The sequence below is a fragment of the Felis catus genome, chromosome A2 (genome assembly GCF_018350175.1).
Source record: "Felis catus isolate Fca126 chromosome A2, F.catus_Fca126_mat1.0, whole genome shotgun sequence".
Classification (NCBI taxonomy): domain Eukaryota; kingdom Metazoa; phylum Chordata; class Mammalia; order Carnivora; family Felidae; genus Felis; species Felis catus.
The window spans coordinates 26,539,260-26,562,154 of NC_058369.1; the positions used below are offsets into that span (position 1 = coordinate 26,539,260).

The 22,895-nt window shown below is 52.2% G+C and overlaps 1 protein-coding gene and 2 long non-coding RNA genes across 12 annotated transcripts in view; 2 read left to right on the forward strand and 1 right to left on the reverse strand.

Annotated features, from left to right (window-relative positions):
- Positions 1-2,178, forward strand: part of LOC111559428 — a 110,998-nt gene extending 108,820 nt beyond the window's left edge. Inside the window, exon 3 of the long non-coding RNA XR_002740288.2 lies at positions 751-2,178. This is a non-coding gene — a long non-coding RNA (uncharacterized LOC111559428). The remainder of the gene's footprint in view (positions 1-750) is intronic.
- Positions 1-22,895, reverse strand: part of FAM3D (FAM3 metabolism regulating signaling molecule D) — a 34,450-nt gene that overhangs the window by 9,688 nt on the left and 1,867 nt on the right. For 2 of the 10 annotated variants that reach the window (XM_006928898.4, XM_045051762.1), the window contains exons 1-6: positions 11,341-11,474; positions 10,478-10,528; positions 8,574-8,681; positions 6,208-6,228; positions 2,173-2,290; positions 703-761 (exon numbers count right to left, since the gene is read on the reverse strand). In XM_006928898.4, the coding sequence (XP_006928960.1) occupies positions 703-761; positions 2,173-2,290; positions 6,208-6,228; positions 8,574-8,681; positions 10,478-10,490 (319 nt within the window). In that variant the 5' untranslated portion in view covers positions 10,491-10,528; positions 11,341-11,474. Of the gene's footprint in view, positions 1-702; positions 762-2,172; positions 2,291-6,207; positions 6,229-8,573; positions 8,682-10,477; positions 10,529-11,340; positions 11,475-11,906; positions 11,977-12,283; positions 12,525-12,609; positions 12,692-17,846; positions 17,871-17,905; positions 18,027-22,168; positions 22,268-22,895 lie in introns of those variants that run through there. The other 8 variants (XM_019823510.3, XM_023249888.2, XM_045051759.1 and 5 more) reach the window with 8 other exon arrangements.
- Positions 11,539-15,519, forward strand: LOC105260065. Its single transcript, XR_889940.4, has 3 exons — positions 11,539-11,687; positions 14,437-14,571; positions 14,662-15,519. It is a non-coding gene; the product is annotated as an uncharacterized LOC105260065 (long non-coding RNA).

A 22,895-nucleotide genomic window follows, 5' to 3' on the forward strand; every position in this document is an offset into this window, starting at 1 on the left:
CTCTTCCCTTCTTCTCCCTTCTCTGCTTCCTCTACAGTGTTGCCCCTGCCTCGAAGGAGCCTCCCCCACTTTTTCCCTGGTCAACCCCCATGATCCTTCAGGCCTCAGCTGACCAGCACCTCCCTCTGGAAGCCTCCCCTGACTACCCCCATCCCCAGCTGTATGTCCCAGCTTTCAGAGCTGTGCTTCCTCCTTCTTCATAGATGTTCACCACATTGTAGTGGTTGTCAACTCCATGGACAGGCCAGGACCTGTCCTTCTAGTTCATGGCTGACCCCTAGTGGTTCTGTACAGGGCCTGGCCCACAGTAGCTGCTGACAGTATTTGATGAATGAGTGAATGAAGGTGGGCAATCAGCTCATGATCTCACGTTGTTGTTGGTTGTCCCTCAGGGTTTCGTGTGTGTTGGTTTAGGCCGCATGGATGGGCCTTGAGGATGGGCTCATGTTTCATAGGAGAAGTGTATCTTCCTGAGGTAGTTGCTCACGGTGGGGGCCTGGTCAAGACTCTGGTGGGTGGGACCAGGTCTTTTAGACCTTCTGTCCCTTGGGCTTTCCCTCTGGAGCACTGCTGGATGGCCCCAGGTGTGTAGTAGGAGCTGAGCCAGTGTTGGTTGAATGAATGTGGAACTACCTCCCCCCGCCCCCGCCCCAGTCCTAAGAGCATGGAGGGGGCTGTCTGGGGGATAGGTCAGCAGCTCACCGTTCACCAGGGCAATGTTCAGGCCTCTGCCCACGTTGTTTTTCACAGGACTCATGATCCTGACAAAGAAGAAGAGAAAATACAACAGTTGGACCCAAACGTGGAACGAACACTCTGCTTTTGTGACTCGGGAACTCCGAGAGGGCCCACATGGCACTCTGCAGAAGCATCAGGAAGCACACAGAATAATTTGGGCCATCTGTTTTCTCCTGGAAACAAGCGGTGGGCTGGATTCTCTGAGGAATTCTCATGGCATGTTTGGACCAGAACAGTCTGCTCAGAAAAGAGAGAAGGTCCCTGCCTGGGGCTCTGAGGTGTTGGAGGTGGGACCAGGCTACCTCCCCAAGCAGTGAAGCCCGGCTGCTGGGAAGAAGGCAGAACCCAGAACATTGCTGCCGTCCTGCAGCCAGGGATCGCTGCGTAGAGCCCAGCTGTGGCCCTACCTGCCCAGCATCCACACCCCAGTCCTCTGGCTCTCTTGGGAAAACTGTCCTGTACTCTCAGACCAGGTAGTTCTTGGGACTCACCTCAGTCTCCCAGGCCTGGACAAATAGAGCATCCTGTCCTCTGGTCACAGTGATTGAGCCTGGTGTGGCCATGTGACCCAGGCCAGCCAATGAAACTCAGTCTTGGGCCTTTTGCAGGGATAATTTGGGTGGGAGAAAGCTGTCTTCCCAGTGGGGTGCCAGCCTGGGCTAATATGCCAGCCAACCAGTGGCCTCCCTCCTTTACATGAAGCAGCCCATTCTCATGTCCCAAAAACTGAATCTAACAGAGGAGAACAGAGCTAAAGATGGTATGAAAGGGACCCTTGATGACGTGGTTTGAACCCCTGGATCCAGCTGGTCCTGAAGCCCGCTGTCTCTGGCCTTTTGTATATATGAACTACTAAGTTCCTTGTTTTGCCTAAGTGAGCTGGAGTTTGGTTCAGAAACCTAAAACATCTGTGTCTGGCTTCTTTAGTAGGATAAACTTACTGTCCCCAGGGCCTTTACTACCTGGCTTGGATAATGGGTACACAGTATTTCTCTTGAACCTAAGTAGAAGTCTTGGCACCTGCTGCATCTGAACTTTGGTGCCTAGATCTTGACTTTGAACCCTCCCCAGAGGCATCCCCCTTTATAGGAAGCCCAGCAGTCTGGGTATCACACAGACCTGAGTTCAAATCCTGACTCTACCACCAGTTAGCTGGGTAATGCTGTCTGAGCCTCAGTTTCCTCATCAATTATAGTCCCACCTCTGGGAGTGTTGGGGGATTAAATGAGATGAAGCCACAAAGCATCTCACAAGGTGCTGGCAGATGGAGATGCTGCTGGGACTATTGTTATTTGTGACTCATCCACCCAGAGTAAAAGGAAGCCAGTTGAAGGTATGGGCTGCTTTCAGGGCCTGTCCTTGCAGCTTCTGACTTTGTGAATGAATGCATGAGTGAATGGAAAGAAAAAAAAAAAAAAAACACAAGACACTTACACCTGGTTTTCGAAGCACATGGTGGGGCCCACGACGTTAGCAGCCCCGCTGCTGATTTTAAAGGCGAAGAACTCTTTGGGGCAGGGCTTAGCGAGGCCACACTTGGCCCTCACGACTGCTGTTGAGGGAACAGAGCAACTTTAGCACTAGCAGCTCAGGAAGGGACCCGGGAGGGGGAGGGGCCCGGGATCAGGCGCAGGACTGAGCTCAGAGGCCTCCTCCCCAAGGAGGCTTTGCTGACGGCCCGAGTCTGGGGGGTTTGCCCGTGTTCCCATGATGCCTCCAACAGTCCCTGTCAAAGATGTAGGACACTGGTCGTGTGGTCTGACCACCCTAGAATTCATTTTCGGGGTTCCCATGGCAGCTCTAGCCCCAGCCCAGTGCCTGACTCAGCACACAGCACCCCCAGAACTAGTGTGGAGGAAAGAGTGGTGGTTAATTACCACCCTGGTTATTACCAGGGTCGCTGTGATGAAGGGGTTCTCTTGAGAACCTCTCTCTAGGGCCACAGCAGCCTTTTGAGCTCCCAGAGGCCCCCTGTTGGCAACCTCCTGGGGGCCCCAGCATGGTGGGTAGGACGCCTCACCAGCCAGGTTCCCGAGTCTTCAACTTCCTTGTGTATCAACATCCTTATCTGTGAAATGGGATAAATAGGGTGCCTTTCCCACTGGGTTCTTGTGAGGAATAAGTGGGCACAGGTTGAGGCTCAAGACATATTGGGTAGTCTTCTTCTTTTGAAAAACTTTGTTTTAATTATTTACTGATTTTTGAGAGAGAGACAGAGAGAGAGAGAGACAGAGAGAGAGAGAGAGAGAATCCTAAGCAGGCTCTGTGCTGTGAGCATAATCTGTGCAGAGCCTGATGTGGGGCTCGAAACCACGAACCGTGAGATCATGACCTGAGCTGAGATCAAGGGTCAACCGCTTAACCGACTGAGCCACCCTGGCACCCCTGGGTATTCTTCTTATCACTCATTTAGTGATCATACTGAACACCTACTATGGGCCAGGCCCTGGGATACAATAAGGAACAGGCAGGTGGTTCTGGCCCTCTCTCACTCCGTGCTTAGAATCCACCGAGGATTCAGTACGTGGCACCTCTGATTATTGTGGCTGCCACTAAGACCTGTGCCTTCCCCGCGTGGGCCTCAGAGGGCAAACCCAGGGAGGGGTGAAAGGCAGGAAACGTATACAGGACCCCCAAACACAGCCGCTGAGCCACTCAGGCCTCAATCGACCCTTTGTGAGCTGGGACATCCGTCACCTGTGCTTTCAGCCTGGCAGGCTTTAATTTATATTAATGCCTTGTGTTTTTGTTTTTTTAATACCACCTGACAGGAAAATACCTTTAGGGAGGGCTGGGTAAACACGGACTTAGAGAAAGTTCACCTGCAAAAGGAAGGCGGTGATTGGGCAGCCCCTCTCCTTCAGCCCTGTGCCAGGCATCTAGCTGAGCTATGGCAGTGCCTGCTTGGAGCAAACCCACAGGCTTCCTAGGAGAAGCTGGCACATGCCGATGGCTTGCTGCGTGCTGGGCACTGTGGCAAGCACTTCACATTGATTATCTTGTTAAATTGTGCCTGTAACTCCTATGCCTGGCATATAGTAGGCACTCAATAAATATTCACTGAATAAACCCACAGAGCATGTGGGCAGGGTGATTAGGGGCTCCAGGGCCCTTGGCAGCCTAGAGGGAGCCTTTATGTGTATCAGGGCAAAGGGCCCCTCCAGAGGGGACACAACCCACTGGCACAAGGCTTGGCAAGCCCATGACACCTCTAAGTAAGTAAATGTGCTCCTTCCTAGGAGTGAATGCCACCCACCCCAGGATGCCCTGCTGCATTTCAGCTCACACGCCTAGTGGGCAGCCCTGGAAGTCTGAGTGCAATGCCTGTCCTAGGCTCCCTGCCCTGCCCCCCGCCCCAACCCGGAGTTTCAACACACCCAGAGCTCAAACCAGGACATTGTCCCCAGAGTGAAGGCCAGGGATGGAGACACCCACAAGGGGCTGTCCAGGCCTGTGACTCAGGACAGAGAGGGCTGGAGACATGGACCCGACTCCCTTTCCCCACCTCCTGGAGGGGACCCTTCTCAAGAGGCCTAGCACCTGCCTGCGGGGCTGGCTGAGGATGAGGCGGGGGAGGGGTCCTCCTCTCCTATGAGTCTTGGGGCCCAACCTCTGGCCCCCGGGCCCCTCATGGGAAGGCCAGTTTACTCTTGAGACGAGAGGTTCTCACCTATGCTGGAGGGATTGTTCCAGGCCCCGGCCACCACCTTAGAGTGTGCCCAGAGCCTAATCAACTGCAGCTAAGTCTGATAAACCTGATGTCAACAGGCTGGCTTAAGCAGGCTTTTCTGGAATTGATTTTCTGACCATCCAGCCTTCACAGCCAAGCTACTGGATGAAAGGGATGATGTCCAGGGGTCTGAGCCACCGGGAGGCAGGGGATTTGCTCTCTGGGTTTGGGTGGGGTTTGTTGCCCCCACCAGCCGCCTCAAACCCTGAGGCCTGAGCCCTCTGGGAACCCCTAGTGCTGTTGGTGAGGTCATGGAGCTCAGCCCTGGAAGGGGAGCAGTCAGGAACTGTGGGCTGCTCTTCAGTAATCTGCGGTGCGACTTGCCAGAAATCTCTCCCTTTACCTTTGCTGACTGTAAAATTGGGAGTTGGTTTAGATCAGGGTTGTCAAATAGCTTTTCTCTTTAATGTCAGTGGATCTGCTGTTAGAGGCTTAATGATAAAGCTGTAGAGGCTGCCTGTGGGCCTGGAGGGAGAGGGTGCTGGGATTGACCGGTCATGTCGACCAGGGGAGCGGGCAGGGCGGGAGGCAGCACGTGGGCCTGGATTTGCCATCCTCTAGCAGGTGACGCCTGAGCGTTTGGACCAAGGTGTCGTGACACTGTGTCTACTGCAGGATGTGACTCAGGAAGTTTCAGGTCAATGGAGTTGAGGGTGTGGGGCAAATGGTTCGTGTTGGTCCATACGGTCTTTGCTCTCTGTAATCCCACAGTGCACCGGGGCTCTTATGTCCTTCTCAGTCAAAATTCTGTTCCTGGAACCACCTCCCTCTTCAGTCACTACTATGTCGAGGTGCAAGAAGGTGGGCCTGGGAATGTGGCCTCTCGCAAGGAGGTGTTGAGACCGTGGGCTCTGGACCACCACATACAGCTGTGTTGCCTTGGCCAAGAGATTTCACTTCTCTGAGTTTCAGTTTGCCCATCTGTAAAATGGGGATGATTATACAGCACCCACACAAGGCTGTGGTGAGGATTGCAGGAGATGCCTGTAAAGCTCTGAACATGGGGTCTGGCACATAGTAGGCCTTCCATCATGGTACTATTATCATCATCATTACTGTCCTTACTCCCACCTTCTCCACACTTCGGGAGCTTGGGTCCTGGCCAAAGCCCTGCTCAGACGTGTGCAGTGTCCCACATTTGGGGCCTCAGCCACGGGCTCCCCTGCAGCCCCACACATTCCTGCCTCTAGGCCTTTGCCATTCCCTCTTCTCTGATGCCTTCCATGACCCCATCTCATTGGAAGGGGGCAGCCCTCCTGGAGCCCAGAACACTTTGCCCCATCTCTCTTGGCATGTTTGGCACTTCTACCCAACAGACAATCAACACCCACTTCTGTTTGCCCCTGGGGGCCTCTGTAGTGCCCGACATGGCCCCTCATACTTGGTAACAGGAACTGTGAGTCAAGCCTGGGGTCCTTGCATGATGATAATAAGCACAGCCCCCATCTTCTGGCCCAGGGGCCCAGTGGGGAGGCGGCTGTGCTCGGCCAGGTGCCATGACGGGGAGGCAATCCGGACTGTAGGGTGAGGGGACTGGGGAAGGGAGAGTTGAGCCATAGAGTTGAGAATCTATCAGTGGGCCACAAGGCTCGGGGGCTTCGGAAGGCAACATTGGGCCATGGGAGGAGAGAGCTGGGCAGACTCTGGACACAAAGATGTTTCCAGGACCTGCAGGGCTGGGAATAGCAGCCCTGGGACATCTCACCCTAAAGCAAAGGCAGGGCTGGGGTGATACTCACGGATCTCCTTGGTGACCAAACCTGCCGGAGAGAAGACAGATCTGGTTAGCTTTGGGTGCTCCCTGCTGGAGGCTGGGGTGTGGGGTGTGGGGCATGGCATTGGCCTGGCCAAGGGATCCTCCTCCCCTGCAGGATGTCCCGCCCTTTCAGGGAGCCCTCGCTCACTTGCCACTGCTACCCCTTTACACACACACACACACACACACACAGCACTTCCTACTCTAACAGAGCATGTTATTAAATGCATAAAATAAAATAGATTAGAAAGGAAACCAACTGTATATCAATACAGAAATAAAACATTAAAAAATAAATTTGTGCTGTGGTAATATATGTGCTTCTATATTAATGCATTAAATAATAAGGTGGGGTGTGTGCAGCCAGGCTAGGAACCCCTGAAGACAATGAATGTTGTCTTTCAGTGGCTGAACATTAATGGTTTTCGATGACCACTGTTCCCACTGGTGACATTTTCTGTCACCGTAAGCATTTCTTGAGACTCTGGATCATGTTCATGCACTTCTGTATATTCTGTAATTAAGTCTGTTTGTCTCCCCAACTCAGACCATGAGTGGGGGCCACATGTTAGGTCCCTGGGACCTAACACAGAATAGTTGCTCCATGATTGTTGGTTGGAGGTATTGATTTACCTCAGGTAGCTGACTTCCGGGGTATCCTTCCTTTCTTTCCTTCTTTCTTTTTCCAAGTTTATTTTCTTTATTTTGAAAGAAAGAGAAAGGGAGAATCCCAAGCAGGGAGCTGTCTGCATGTCAGCATGGAGACCGACAAAGGGCTCAATCTCACAACCGATGGTGACCTGAGCTGAAATCAAGAGTCAGATACTTAACTGACTGAGCCACCCAGGTGCCCCTGGGGTTTCCTTTCAAACACTGTTCTCTTTCTCACCTCAGGCTTGGGCTGTCTCTTTTAGAGGACACACCTGATCTCCACTCCTGCTCTGAGCCTCCTGTACTGACCTGGGCCCATCCCTTCCCAGGCTGTCGGTACAGCCGAGTCAATCTGTATGAAAGCAGTGTCCAGGGACATGTTGGCCACCATGAATCTATATAAATCATCTTGACATGGGTGTGAGCCATGCTTGACAAGAAGTGTATGAGGTGAGGGATCTCGGAGACTCCTCTGTGGGATGACTGGCTTCTCACAGCTGTGAAGTTGTGAGCTAGCCTGGGCCACTAGAGGTTATTATGTTTGATTGTGTCAATGGAGGTGGTTCTCTGAATCCAAGGAGAACAAATGCAGAGGCATAGATAGCTGCCTTTTCTCTCCTTCCTTTAAAAGAATTTGGACCTGTGAGACCACAGTTCCCATTCCTCCTGACATCTACAGGGAGCATTTGGGCAAGTTTCTTAAGAAAAGAAGGAGATGAGGAAACTTACACCACACCATGAGGTCATGTATGAGTCCACTCCACAACCAAATCTTGGATCACCTCATGGGGCATTTGTGCAGATTATATGAGATTATTCATGTAGGTAACTGGTATTGCTTTACTCATCCATCATCCCCCTCATCCATCATCCACTCATCTGTTATCCACCCGTCCATCCGTCCATCCACCCATCTGTCACTCATTCATTACCCACCATCCATCACCTATCCATCCATCCATCCATCCATCCATTTTTCTTTCACTCATCAAATGTTTACTGAGTATCTGCTCTGCACCAGGTGCTAGAGAAATGGATGTACACAAGATAAAATCCTTGCCTTCAGGAAGCTGACACTCTAGGGGCTGGTGATAGGCAACGACCAAGTAGACAAGTAAATAAACACTGGTGAAGCTCTAAAGGAAACAGGCTGACATGAGAGGCAAAAGTAGGACAAGGGGGTGTGGCTGCAGCTGGGGTGTGCAAGAAAGGCCTCTATGAGGAGGTCACATCTGAGCAGAGACCTGAAGTCTGAAAGGAGCTGGCTGCAGAGAGATGTGCAGAAAGAGTGTCCCGGGCAGAGGGAAAGCAGCTGCGGCTGGAAGCCACAATGCTCAGCTTTCTCCCTCTTGGCCTCCCTCTTGGCCTCCCTCTCTCCCTCCCTCCTTCCTCCCTTCTTTTCTTCCTCCCTCTGTCCTTCCTTCTCTTTCCTCTTTCTTCTTGGAATCACATTTCCAAAATGACCCCTTGATGTAGGTGCGTGTTTCGGCCAGGGCCTCGGAACACTTCCGTGTTCCCCATGGGCTCCAGCCTTCCCGACAGCCTCCACCCCCACAAAGGCTGGGATCCCAAAGGCAGCCCACACCATGCCGTATCTGGTGGCCCATCTCCTGGGCCACCCGCGGACAGAGGGAGGAATATATCCTTGGCCCCGTCCTGGTCCATAGGCCCTACCCCCCAGGAGTGGGCCCCACTCACTCAGCCAGCGGGGCAGACGGATAGTTTTCGCGTTTAAGCTGATGTAGCTGCGAATAAAGATCCATGTGGTGACCAGGGCAAAGATGAGGGCCAGGAAGCGAAGCACACCTGCAGAGCAAGGAAATGCTGCCATGAAGCCACATCACAAGGCCAGATAGCAAGATTCTTACCAAATCCCCACAGTGAGACCATGCCACGGGACCCCACTGAGGGACCCTGTGTTGTAGCTCCAGATCAAGGCCCACACCTTGGACCGATTCAGGGGACCACGTGGTGAGACCACGTGTGAATCCATGCAGTGATCAAGTGGTGAGATCACGCTACAAGATTACATGGCAATATTTCCCAAAGTGAATCCACTGGGAGGAAAAGGTAGAAATGCACCTTCCGGGGCTCCGCTTAGCCATCCAGAGACAGAATCATTGAGGGTGAGGCCTGGAATCTGCACTTTGGAGGCTGGAGGGGTGTGTTGTGAAAACAGGAGGCAACTTCTACTGCAGACAGCCCTAAGAGGCGAGCCTCCCGGCAGGACGTGGAAGGCTGCGTCCAGGGCCCCGGGCGGCCAGTGCTGCTGTGTGATGTTGGGCGGACCTCAGGATCTTTGGGTAGGAGTGCCTCTGTCAGAGTGAACATGGTTCAACACCCTTGCCTCTGAGCCTGCAGCTTGTCGGGAGGGATGTGACAGTTGTCCCTGGTAGGCAGCCTCCAGGGTGGCTTGGGGCCGGCCTCCCGCACTTTCCATCACTCCCCCTGAAAGCCACCACAAATAGCCACACAATGCTGTCTATAGAAATACACATGGCCTTGCTGCCACGGCTTCCCTGGCCTCGCGGCGATTGCTTCCGCATCAGTGGGGAGCAACCCCACACACAGGACAGACCCCCGCCCCCACCCCCCACCCCTCTGAGCTCCGTGTCCTGTCTCTTCCCTTACTCTCCCACGAGGGTCAGAAGCGGGCTCCACTCTGCCTCCCAGCTCAGGGACCCTAGTGGCCCAGCCGTCATCAGGCCACGTTTCTCTAGCTCCACCCCTGACCTCCATGTGGCCCTGAAATCAACTCCATGGTCTCATGCTGGTTTCTGGCTACTTGGGGGTAGGGGAGAAGACTCCCTGGATCCTGGGGGGGCAGGGCTCAGGTCTGTGGGAGTCCCTCATCTTCTGGGGTGCAGTGTGACTGTAGGCACCCAGAATTCTCCCTGGGTATTATACAGTCATTTTGTTAGGGCACCAGGAGAACAGCTTTTACATACATTATTTCAGTTCATCCTCACAATAAACTTCTGTGTTACATACTATTGACTATCCCCATTTTACAGATGAGGCAACTGAGGCTCAGAGAGGTGGTCACTTGGCTGGTAAGTGACAACGGTGGGGTTTGAACCCAGGGAAGTAAGCTAACTCTAAAATTTGTGCTCTTCCCTACAGCTGTTTGGGAATATAGATGAATTGTGTCCATTTCTTACTTGGTGCCTCAGTTTCCCTATTTGTACAGACAGAGTATAGCATGAGGGCGTGGATGAGAAGGCAAAAGCTACTCCTTGTGCCCAGCCCCATGATGTGAGGATTCTAGACTAGCCCTCCTTGAGACAAATATTTTGTCCCTAATTTCCTACCAGGATCAGGTATTTCCAAAACAGGGTCACTCCCTGTGATCCCAGCCAGATGGGGTCATCGTGCCAAGCTTCTCTGGTCCCTCAGCCTAGAGGCAGGAAGTCTCCTTTTCTCCTCTTCCAGGCTCCCCCTGGATGGGTTTCCTCCTGGAATTCTGGCCTGACCATTTGAGAGCACATATGGCCAAACAACCTGGGAGTCTAGGACTGCCTGCACTGCTGATCGAAAAATGATTCCCAAATCGATTTCAGACCTCAGCCTTGAGCCTAAGAATCCTCAGAGCCTGACCCTACCTGACACTCTCATCTTGTCCAGGTGAGGAGTGGCTTGGGGTCAGTGTTAGCCTGTGGAGAGAAGGAAATCAAATTGGAAACTGGCACCTGGGGTCTGAAAACAAATAAGGCTGACAATTAGGGACAGGTACCTCGAACTGAGGAGATCACAGACCTTTCGGTTTGGTTCCTCACCATCTGCCATCGGTTCCCTCTCTGCCTCCACCTCTCCTTCCCTTTTGTCCCTAGAACTTTATTCAATTCAGCATGTCTTTTTTGGTGCAGACATTGGCCAGTGGAGGAAGGTGAAGTCGGCCAGCCACTGTCTCTTGGAGGGCTGGCTTATTCACTCATCCATCCATTCATCCTCCCTCCCTCCCTCCCCTTCCTTCCTTCCTCCCTCCTTTCTTCTTCACTCCCTCCTTTCCTTCCTTCCTTCCTTCCCTCCAGCTAGCCGAGAGACATTGAGCTTGAGCTAGTTAGCCCTAGTCAAACCAGCAGGAAGACAGAAGCTCGAGTGAGCTCGAGTGAGAGTACCAAAATGAAGAGTAATGAGGACTCTCCCATGACAGCTGAGTTTGCACAGGGTGCTATATATGCAATTGAATCCTCCTTGAATTCTCACACTCCCCCATTTTAGGGGTAGGTAGACCAAGACTCCTTATGGTTAAGCCCAGGATTATTCAGATTGTAAGGATGGGAGTCAGAATTTGGATGCAGGTCTCCACTGCCCAATCCCCACAGGGTCCCATTGCCAGTGCTTTTGTCTCAGGAGAGTCGAAATTGGGGTTTCCTCCCTTCTTGAGAGCTGGGCAGGGGTAGGGTTGTCCTTGGCCCCTCCTCCTTTCCCCTGTGCCACCCCCCCCCAAGTGCTGGGCAGTTACCAGTGATTTGGCAGCTTTGAAGACCCCCAGTAAGTCTCTAGAGACAGAATGGAGGGGAGGGCAGGGCTGGTGGTAACTGTTCCACGTCTGTGACCCGCTGCAGCCAGCTGGAGGGGCCCTGACCTCAAGGACTACTCCCACCACTCTTCCTGCCCCTCCCATCCCAGAATCTTCTTTATCCTAAGAATCTATCTCAACAGACGTGGTCTCCAAAGTCCAACTGTCAAGGACCCAGATAAGAGACAGGAGGCTTGAGGTCTGCCACTGAAGCAGTGGGCTGGGTCAGTCCTTGACATTTAAACAAGAGCAAGCACTAGTGCAAATCTGCATTTCCTTTTGTTAAGCAGGTATAAAAACGCTCCCCTCCCCCCACTCTGGCCCTGCCTTCCAGGTCCTTCCAGGTGAGAGAAGTGAGCCGTGCCTGACACCACCCACAGAGATTTTGTGGGACTTTAACTTCCTGAAATTCAAATTACCACCCCCCCCCCACCTTTTTTTCCAGATACAAAAGCATGTTATGCTTTTGAATGTTCATAGGATGTGACCTATAGTGAACAGTGACTTACAGAGAGCCCAGGCCAGAGATGAGGCTGGCAGGAAATTCTGTGGGATCCCCATATGTGGAGGCTCCAGGAGAGCTGGGGGCCCAGCCGGATGGAAGGAAGTATGAGGACAGGGTCAGATAGATGAGGTGGCACAGATGAACAGATACTGATATTCGCAGACAGCGAGTCAGAGGCTGGGGTGGAGAGAGCAAGGACAAGGGGACAGGCAGACGGCAGAGATATAGAGAAAGAATGAGACAGGGACAGAGGACGAGAACAGATAAAGGGGCAGAGGTAAAGAGCAAATACTCACAACATGCACTTACCCAGATTCGAAGGGAGAAAGAGTGCCATTCAGAAAGACACAAGAAAGATAGGACAGAGGCTGGGGCACATACCTGGCAGGGGGCTAGCTTCTCGCTGGCATGCCCATGCCAAGCAGGGTTCTGGCTTCAGGGTGGGGGTGGGGAGGGGCGGGGCAGTGACGGCTCTTCCAGCCTGACGTGTCCACTCTGCACCTGCAGGGCTCTCCAGTCTCCTGAGTCCCTGGCCGGCTCACCCTGGCAGCCCGTGGGTGCTCTGGAGACTCCAGCTCCAGAGTCGCGGGCTCCGGGACTGGACTGCTGGGGGCGGGGAGGGAGGAAGACCGGCCCTTGGGACAGGTACGCAGGGTGGGGCAAAAATTCCCTCTGTAGCCACCCAGACCCAAAAGTCTCTTTCCTACCTGTTCTTGCGAGATTTGTCTGTCACAACCTGTTATTCAGGTTACGTAGCTGTGGGGCAAAGGTGCAGGGAGAGAGGTCTTCCTGCCCTTGCATGCTGGCTTAAGGCCTAGGCACACATATGGTGGCTCCAGGGTGGTCACAAGGTCAGGGGGGTGGGAGGGTGGAAAGTAGGGGATGGGGGAGGAGAGGTGCGGAGTAGGAGGGCAGAGCCCCTTTTTCACCCTCGAGGTCCTTGAGCCTCTCCCTTTGTCCTGCCCCTCCCCTTGAGCCCCTTTGGGTGGTTGCAGTTCTTTTGCATAAGCCCCAAGCATGGTTTTCTTTTCCAAGGCAGGCCTTATCTCCTGTAGGTCTAGGGCAATGCTGAGCACGGAGGAGGTGCTCCATGAATATTTTGGGACTGAATGAACTCCATTCTTGCCTAGTCCTGAAAGGTTAGGACAGTTAAAGTTCAGAGAGGACAAGTGACTTGTCTAAGGCCACACAGCCAATTGTGGATTTCCTTTCTGAAGCATTCTCTGAGCGCTCATGGCAAGGCAGGCTGTGTATTAGGCAGGGGTGTATGGCTACGAGCAAGACACACTCTGGAGTGTTCCTGGGCCTTTGCACCCCTAGTCCCTGTCTGTACACCGTTCCTCTGCCTCTTTGGCTGGAACACTCCTTCTTATCCTCGGGTCTCAGTGTAGGAGTCACTTCCTCTGGGAAGCCTTCCTGGACCCTCCACATCAAGGTGAAATACCTACGTGTGGTCCTGGAGGAGGGGACACTTGTCATGGCACCTCACCCTGTCGTAAGGGGCTGGTCAGGGAGAGCACTGTGATTTCTTTGTGATTGGTTCAGAAGGGGGCATGTGACCCCAGCAAGACTAATTAGAGTTTTTCCTGGGACAGATGTGTGGAAACTGGGGAGAAAGAAGCTATTTTTTACCAGGTTACTCTAAGCTAGCCATCTGTGAGTCTGGGGCCATTGTAACACATCACCCCCTGCTGTGGGCAAGTCCCGCCAGAAGGTGTAAATGCCAGGGCTGAGTAGTGGGGCATACTTGAGAGAATCAGGGAGGAAAAAGTCTGTATTGTCAGGAAAGAGGATGGACTTTGGGTCCATTGGACACACCTGGGTTAGTCACTCAATACTTGTGTGCTTTGGGGCACATCTCTCTGGGCCCCAATTCGTCCTTTGTGAAATGAGGGTGATGCTATCTACGTGTCCCGAAAGGGGTGTCAGGCAGGGAGGCTGTCTGCCTACAAGGGTTTTGCTGGCCTGTTGGCCCCACTCGCCCTGATGCTTCCTCCTAGCACCCTCCTTGGCAGGATTCTACTCGGACGTTTACTTTTCCTACGAAACCAAAATGTCATCACAGCCTGCTTGTTTGTGACATTCCTTAATGGCCCTCTAGGAGCTGGGAAATCAGCTTCTTCCTGTTTCCTGGAGCCCTCTTTACTCAGGTGCCTTGGAGCTTAACCTTTGAGCTCTGTCCCAGAGCCAAGATGAACGGAGGAGGGGTTACTCTCTATCCAGTCTAGGAGGGTTGAGGAAAGCGCCTTGATTGGAAAGCACTTATTTCAAGTGGGTATTTCCCCTGCTTAAACCTGGTCTATGGTCCCGAAATCTCTCAGGATGAAGGCCAAAGTATCTCACGTGGAGGCCTTGGATGATTTTAACCCTGGCACGAGACTGACCTTGCCAAGCTCATCATCTGCTGTCCCCACTTTGCTTTCTGCTCTAGACACTCAGAGCTGCCCTGAATGAGGCTCTCTCTCCCCCTCCAGCCTCACACATGCTGTCCTCTCTATGTGGACTGCTCTCCCCTGACTCATCCACTTGGGCAGCTTTTCCTTGTCCTCAGGTCCTTACCCAAGCAGCCCTTTGTCGTTGGAAAGACAGAACCTGGAAGCTGTTTCCTAGCTCATCCCCAGGACCCAGGCTCAGCCAACAGTCACTCCTGAATCAGCCCTGAGCCACAGGTAAAATGGAAAGAGCTCTGCAAACAACGCTCTGCATTTTCCCTGGCTTGGGCGTTAGCCACGGGTTCAACTTCGCTCTCTGATTTTCAGGTCATTTCCAAGGAGGCATGAACTTGAGGCCAGATACGGAGCTCGGAGAAATCAGACTGCAGTTAGCACCAACTGTTGCTTTATGGCTGCACTTTTATTTGCTTTAGCCCTTCAGCTTTTCCGGCACCTGCTGGCAATCAGGTTGCCTCCTCTCTGCCCGGAACCATACCTCAAATTGCTGCCCAAATTCCAGAGCAGGGAAAAACCCGTTTAGATACACCTGGGAGAAGAAATGGCGAACACATGGTGTGTGTGCGGCCTCTCATCCTCCTGTGACCGTGGAAGACATCAACAACCCATACTGATCTCGGCTTCGGAGTCTTTTCTACGTGCGGGGCACCTGGGCTGCTCAGTCGGTTAAGTGTCTGACTCTTAACTTTGGCTCAGGCCATGATCTCATGGGTTCATGAAGTTGAGCCCCACATCGGGCTCTGAGCTGACAGCCTGCTTTGAGATTCACCCTCTCCCTCTCCCTTCTGCCCCCCTCCCACTCACACATGGGTACACACTCTCTCTCTAAATAAACTTTTAAAAAAGAATCTTTTCAATGTACTGCTTTAAGCAGAAGCAAGCAATTTCCACTGCTGTCTTAGAGATTTACTGAAGAAGAAAATAGCAGACACTCGCCATTCTAGGAAATACCGTTAGTGTGATACCCCACCTGAGGGGTTTCTCTTGCCCCCCCGGGTCAGGCTCGGAGAGTCAGGGAGTTAATTTCCCTAGGAGCAGCTCTCAGCTAGTATGGTTGAGAGTCTGAGGATCCTACCCTGGCTTTCTCATCTTAGGTATTTTTTTTTTTTTTTATAAATCTTTTTTATTTTTTTATTTTTTTTATTTTTTAATTTTATTTTATTTTTTCAACGTTTATTTATTTTTGGGACAGAGAGAGACACAGCATGAACGGGGGAGGGGCAGAGAGAGAGGGAGACACAGAATCAGAAACAGGCTCCAGGCTCCGAGCCATCAGCCCAGAGCCTGACGCGGGGCTCGAACTCACCGACCGCGAGATCGTGACCTGGCTGAAGTCGGACGCTTAACCGACTGCGCCACCCAGGCGCCCCTATAAATCTTTTTTTTAAGTTTACTTATTTATTTTTGAGACAGACAGAGAGAGAGAAAGCAGGGGAGGGGCAGAGAGAGAGAGGGAGTCAGAGAACCAATCCCAAGCACAGAGCCCGATTCGGGGGCCAACACAGAGCCCGATTCGGGGCTTGAACCATGAACTGTGAGACCATGACCTGAGCCAAAACCAAGAGTTGGAGGCTTAACCAACTGAGCCACTCAGGTGCCCCTAGGTGAGTACTATGGGCTGATTGTGTCCCCCGCAGATGTATATGTTGAGGTTCTCAGGACCTCAGAATGTGACCTTATTTGGAAATGGGGTCATTGTAGATCTAATTAGTTACGGTGAGGTCAATAGGGTGGGCCCCTAATCCGATAGGATGGGAATTTTTCTTTTTTTTAATGTTTATATATTTTATCTTGAGAGAGAGAGAGAGAGAGAGAGTCCCAAACTGAAAGCGAGAAGCCCCACATGGGGCTCAGACTCATGAACAGTGAGATCATGACCTGAGCCTAAATTGAATCAGACGCTTTACCAACTGAGCCACCCAGATGCCCATGACTGGAATTTTTCTGAAAGGGAAAAGTTTGGGTGCAGAGATCCACCCAGAGAGAGTGCCGTGTGAAGACTGGAGTCACACTGCCATATGCTGTGGAACTACCAGGAGCTGGGAGACCGGCTTGGACAGCTTCTTCCCAAGAACCTCCAGGGGCAGTGTGGCCCTGCCGACACCTCGGGGTCAGACTGCCAGGCTCCAGGACTGGGAGGCCCAATACACTTATGGCAGCCCAGGCTGTCTCAACAGGGGCCATATCCGAGGTGGCTCCCTGGCTGTCGCCCACAGTTCCACTAAAGAACGGGCCTCAGTGGCCCACAGTAACCTGTTGGACACAGCACCCTTTATGGGGTCCTTCCCTTCCCTGTCTCCCCATCTGTCCCATCCCCTGCCAGTGCCACCTGGGAGCTCTCCCCAGATAAACTACTTTCCTTGAATCTTTTTCTTAGGGTCTACCTCTGAGGAAACCAACTCAAAATGGTGTAAGATGGACCTGTCCTTCCCTCCCCTTGGGCTTACCTGTGTGGGGCCTCCTGGCTCCCCACAGCACCACCCTTCTCCCCGCTTCTGACCACGGCTCTCCCAAAGACCTAGCCCCACCTGTGATGGGGTCTCTCTTCCTCCTCTTTCAGGCCCACCTGGGCCTTCTCACCTGGGAAGCCCCCTCACTTTCCCATCACCTCTGCCTGGGAGTGACAACCTGTGTCATCCTACCCCAAGGAGGGCGAGCCCTCATCCGGCCACCTCCACCTCTTCCTGGAAGCATGTTTTTCTGACTTTTCTTCTTGCCTTAACCCCAGCCCCGGGGGAGCCCCTCTGTCAGGAGAGACGGGCCAGATTTTTCTCAGTGAGCTCTTGAGAGCCAAACTTGCTTGAGCTAATAATAAAAATAATAAACTATCAACAAAATAACACAACTAGCTACCATTTATTGAGTGCTTACTGTGCAGCTGGAATTAGGCTAAGAATTTTATGTATCTGTCTTGCCAAATCTCCATGGCAACCCTGTGAGTTGGAAACTACTGTCTCTTCTTCTCAGCGGAGGAAGCTGAGGCCTGAAGGGGGTGGGTGACGTGCCCGTGGTCTCCCAGCTGTGGTAGCAGAGGGGAGATCCACACCACCAGCTGCAGGCAGCAGATGGTGACAACACCGGCGGCTGGCAGGTCTCAGGCAGGCTCACACTCACCAAATCCCAACAAGGAAGGGAACTGGGTCCAACGGGGGTTCTGTGTGCCTGGGACTAAGGCTTGACTCAGGAAACGGAGGTATTTTAACTGGAACCCAAAGGATAATTCTACACCAGGAGAGGGTCCTAACCTCAGGCCACTGAGGGCTCACATTTTCCTTCATGTGAGTAACTGAATCTTTGGCGCAGGGAGGGCACGCACGAGCCTTTGTGCAGCCACTCTGTGACCTCCGTCCATGGCTGATCTAATGAAGCAAGCACAGCATTTTTCTGGCTAGGAACAGAGGAGTCTCAGACTGACTCCCACCAGTCTCCTGGGGCTGGCACATGAGATTTGTCATCCTTGGAGTCGGGACTTCTCAGGGGGGGCAAGGGCCAACCTGACTTGGAGCTGGGTCCTCTCCACAGCATGGGCCTTCTGGAGCCAGAGGAGACATACCGGATGTGACAGAAGCCTCTTTCTTCTCTCGGACAAGCCTGAGACAGCACACGGTCGTGAGCTGAGCAGGTCTGAGGCTTCTGAGTCTGCTTGGTCAGGAGTTATTTGGGGATCTCTGTGACATCTTTTTGTTTTTAAAAGCCAACTCAGTCATTCATCCTACATTTCCTGAGGCTCTCTTCTGTGCCATCACAATGCTGGGGGGCCTGGGACAGAGCAGAGAACCAATCAAGTTCTCGCCTTCTGGAAATGCACAGCACAGCTGGGAGGGACAAGTATGTGGATGGTTACAGTGCAGTGGGCTAGGTGCTCTGGTAGGTGTTTCTCCAGGGGACTTCCTGGCTAGGAGGCTATCAGAGAATGCTTCCTGGAGGAAGTGGCATCTAGGCAGATAGAGTTCCCCTGGAAAGTGTTCCAGGCAGAGGGAGCAGCATGTGCAGAGGCTCAGAGGAGAGGTGGAACCTGATACTCTGATGGTAGAGACCAAAGTGAAGAGGGAAGGGGACTATTCATTAGAGCCTTAAGGATGAGGCTAATGTAATGACCTTGGGCTTTGTTCTCAGGGTCATGAGGGGGCCATGGGAAGAATTAAACGGGGCCAGTGATAAATCCTCAGCTCAGTGTGGAGAAGGTAGCACCTCCTCCAAGAAGCCTTCCCTGACCCCTGGCTCCTGGCCTTTCAGTGGAGAATCCGCCATAAGGCACCTTGTCATGCTTCATGGTCAGCCTGATTTGGAGGCCATCTTCCTCTCTAGGCTGTGACTCTTGAGGGCCTTCCTCATCAGGTCCCCGGTGCTACCACCAAGGCATAGCAGTTGTGCAGTGTCATTAGAAGGAAGTGAGTGGCTTTCTGTTTGGGAAAGAAACTAGGGGAGAAAACATCCCAAACACACCAGAACTTGCTCCCTCCACCCAGCTGGCTTCGCCCTTTACCCCACACTCAACAGTGCTCTCCAAAGTGAACTCTGTCCAGAGGATGGGCTCAGACTTTGGAATCTGAGTAGCCTCTTCTGGCTAAATGCAAACTCAGGCTATTTTCCTCGTCATCCTTGGAAATTCCGTGGAGTTTGTCTCCAAAGGCAGGGGGCGCTAACTACTCTTCCATGGGCTTCTTTCTGTTCGCCCATGGGGGCAGGATTCCTCACAAGGGACAAATTCCGCATGCTTGGGTGTGGGTGGTGGACGCTGCAGGGGGACAGAGGCCACAGGGCTTGAGGGAGACACTCAGCATGTAGACAAGAAGACTGAAGTCGAAGGACATGATGGAGTGGCAAAGAAGCAGAGACACGAAGATACTGAAAGTGACAGACATATTGACAGACACACATGCACTAGCATGTGGTCATTCGTGTGTGTGCACCTCCCCCCCCCCCCCCATGAGTCAGGTGCTTCTAAAAGTCCCACCTGGAACCAGGGGACATGTGTGGCCCTGCCCAGACCTGGTTGCCACTTGGCCTGAGTTTCCAGTCATCCCTGAAGGCTGTCCTGAATCCTGACCACAAGGTCCAGGCCTGGGAAAGGTAATCAAAGGAACCAGAGGTTGCCTTTCATCCTCTAAATGGTCCTTCTTGTAAGCCTCTGGTATTTATAGGCAATTATTGATCATGTCACCAATACAGACGGACAGAAACTGCAAATAAGTCTGTAAACAATAAGGATGGTGGCTTGAGCCATTTGTTCCAGTGACATTTATTTCAGAAGGAAATAAACCCATTGTTTCCATTATGGCCTGTTTTAATTTTATTTATTGATTTTTGATGGTCTTCTCCAGCTCCGGCTGGTGCTAGAATTACTGGGCCATGCAAGGCTGCACAGCAGGAGATGCGAGAAGGTGTGAGGACACACAGGAGGCCTCTTACTCCCCAAGTTCCTGGGATGTTTCCCAGAATAAGACAAAAACACATGTGCCGGCAGCTGCTCTGAGGTTTGCGTAGTTTAACTAATTTAATCGTCAGCAGCTTAATGAGGAATTTGGGGAAACCGAGGCACAGAACCTCAGGTCACAGCTGGTAAGAGACAGAGGAAGAAAAGGATCCCAGTGATGAGCTCAGGAGCCCTTTTGCATCACTTTGACTCCTCTAGACCAGGGTTCTGCAGTTTTCTGCAAAGGACCAGAGGAAATATTTTGGGCTTTCTGGGCCATATGTTCCCAGTCACAGCTACTGAACTCTGCCATTGTAGTGGGAAAGCAGCAGTAGGAGCAGTATGTAAATGAATGAACGTGGCTGTCTTCTAATAAAACTTTATTTATAAAAACAGGTGGCTGCTGGATTTGGCCATGGGCCTTAGACTGTTTGACCCTGATCTGGGTGTTGCACCCTCTTAGCCCAAGGGGGACACGAACCTGGACCTCCTGAGCTTCAATCTGCCTGAGTTTGGCTCAACCATTGGTGGTGGAGAAGGAAGGTTTCTGTGGGATAAGAGACAGTTCCTATAATTCTGTGCCTCCTACCCAGCAGCCTGTGTCCTCCTCAGGAGTGGATCTACCAGCCCCCTGCTTGCTTAGGGCCCAGCCACCTGTCCTTGGACTTTCCTCCAAATTCACCCGACTGGATTATCACCTAAGGTGCTTTGTTCAGTGCCCGGCACTCAGGAGGTACCCAGGAAGTAGCAGCTCTAGCCATATTTGCACCTTCAGGTTTGCAGAGGCTTCATCTGGCCCCAGGGATATCGAGTCTATATAATATGGTAGTTGAATGCAGGCTTTGGAACCCCAACTGCGCTCTGTCATGGGCTGTGGATATAGTCCTCTCAGCTTTAGTTTCCTTATCTATATGTGGCCACCACAATCCCTAATTTAGTAAAAATTAAATTCAAGAATACACCCCAAGCACAGTACCTGCTATGGACAATGATGGTTATTGAGCAAGTAGGCCCCCTTGTACTCTGCCTTGGGGATGCACCTTTGCCTCCATCCTTCCTCCCGAGGAGGCAGAAATCCCTCCAGAACGAGAGAATAGTGTGCTCTGGATAGGGAATGGGTTCCTCCAGGCCCTGATAGAGCAGCAGGAGAAAGGAGGAGGTCACCTGGCCAAACATGCAGCCCTTCCCCTTCTTCAAGGGCATAGGGTAATCTCAGGTTGTGGGGCCCTTCCCGCCTCCTCAGGGGGGTGGGGTAATCTCAGGCTGTGGGGCATCTTTGGGTACGTTAGCCGGGGAGGACAGTTTGTGCCACCAGAATTTCTCTTTGCTGAGAGTCTGGCTGTATGTCATTGGAGAGAACTATTGTATTAGGATGGGACTGTCTGGAGCATCTGGGTTCATCCCCTGAGCCATGGCAGGCTTGCTGGTGGCCTGTCTGAATCTCTTCAGCAGGTCAAGCATGACAAAATTCACCTCAGACCCAGTGGGCAATTCTAATTCTTTCCAGGAGAGACAGCTGGGTCTTGGCCTCTTTGATTAATCAAGATGGTGGCCTCCACAATGAAGTCAATGGGGTTTTGGGAAGGCTTTGGGAGATAAATCTTCCCGAGAGATGTGTGGGATCCAGACATCTCTAAAGGAGAAATAATCTTAATAATAATCATAATAATGATTCTAATAAGTATTAATACTGTTAGTTGGCCAGTTTGGAGCCTGGTGTCCTTTCACTTAATGTTCCCAACAATATTGTGAGGCAAATTCTTTTGTTTTTTTTTTTTAATGTTTATTTATTTTTTAGAGAGAGTGAGAGAGGCAGAGTGTGAGTGGGGGAGGGGCAGAGAGAGAGGGAGACACAGAATCCAAAGCAGGCTCCAGGCTCTGAGCTGTCAGCACAGAGCTTGACATGGGGCTTGAACTCACGAACTGTGAGATCATGACCTGAGCCGAAGTTGGACGCTTAACCCACTGAGCCACCCAGGTGCCCTGTGAAGCAGATTCTTTTATTGACTTCATTTTTACCAGTGAGGGGCTTAGAGAGATTAAGTGATTTGCCCAAGGTCACCCAAGTGGAGCGACTGATGCAATATTGCCATCCATGACTTTACTAACTGTGATGAAATGAAGTAGGGGTGGCTGGAGCTAGACTGTGGTGGATGCCTGCTGCTTTGGTCGTCTTTCCAGCATCCATTTTCCCTTTGTCTGGCGCTCACCCTGATTTTCCTTTGGGAATCAAACTCCCTTCCTCTGCTCTCTGCTGTGCAGTTGGCTGGGGCTGGCCCCATTCCTGGCTCTAAGTGTGGCCATGTGGCCCAAGCCTAACTCCATTTCATGGTCACAGAGATGGGCAGGCAACCCAGGCTGAGGAGATCAGAGCCCTCACAGGGCTTTTGACACACTTACCAGGAAAGAGGATCTGCCTTTCTGCTGGGATCGTTGACTTGAGATGACTTAGAACTGGAGATGTTGATGGGTATATGCCACTGTGTGGGAGCACCTTGCCTGAGAACAAAGCCACATGGAGGAAAGGATCCCAGAGATAGAGTCAGAGTGCTGGGGATGTAACCGAGCTTCTAGATCCAGCCTTGCCTGAAGGCGGTATATCTCTGGACTTTTCCATATGTGAGCCAATATACATCCTTCATTTGTTGGGCTGGTTTGAGGGTTTTTGTTTTTGTTTGTTTTTGTTTTTTTTTGTCACTTGTACCCAGAAGGGTACCACCTGATACACAAGGATTTTCTCATTTTCAGCCAAAGTTACAACCACAGACAGGTGAGGCAACTTGCCCAATGTAACACAGTCAGAAGAAAGGCAGAGCTGGGATTCAAACTCCAAAAGTGGTGCTCTTTCCACGACATCTACATCTTTGTCTCCCCGTGCTATGCCCTTGGGGAGCAGACCTTGACATTCCCACCTCTGTTTCCCAGGGCTTCCCAAAGCAAGGGATTGGCACCAAGCATAGCAAGTGTCTGCCCTTTCCACGAGGCCCACGCTGTGGGACACCAGGCTAGCTGGCGGCCGCCACCCCCCTGCGGGCTGGTTGCTGCCCAGCCAGTATTAGACAGGCTGGTCTCACCTGAGAAGGAGCTGCCCAACCCAAACACATGTTGGCAAAGCATGGCTTCCAGC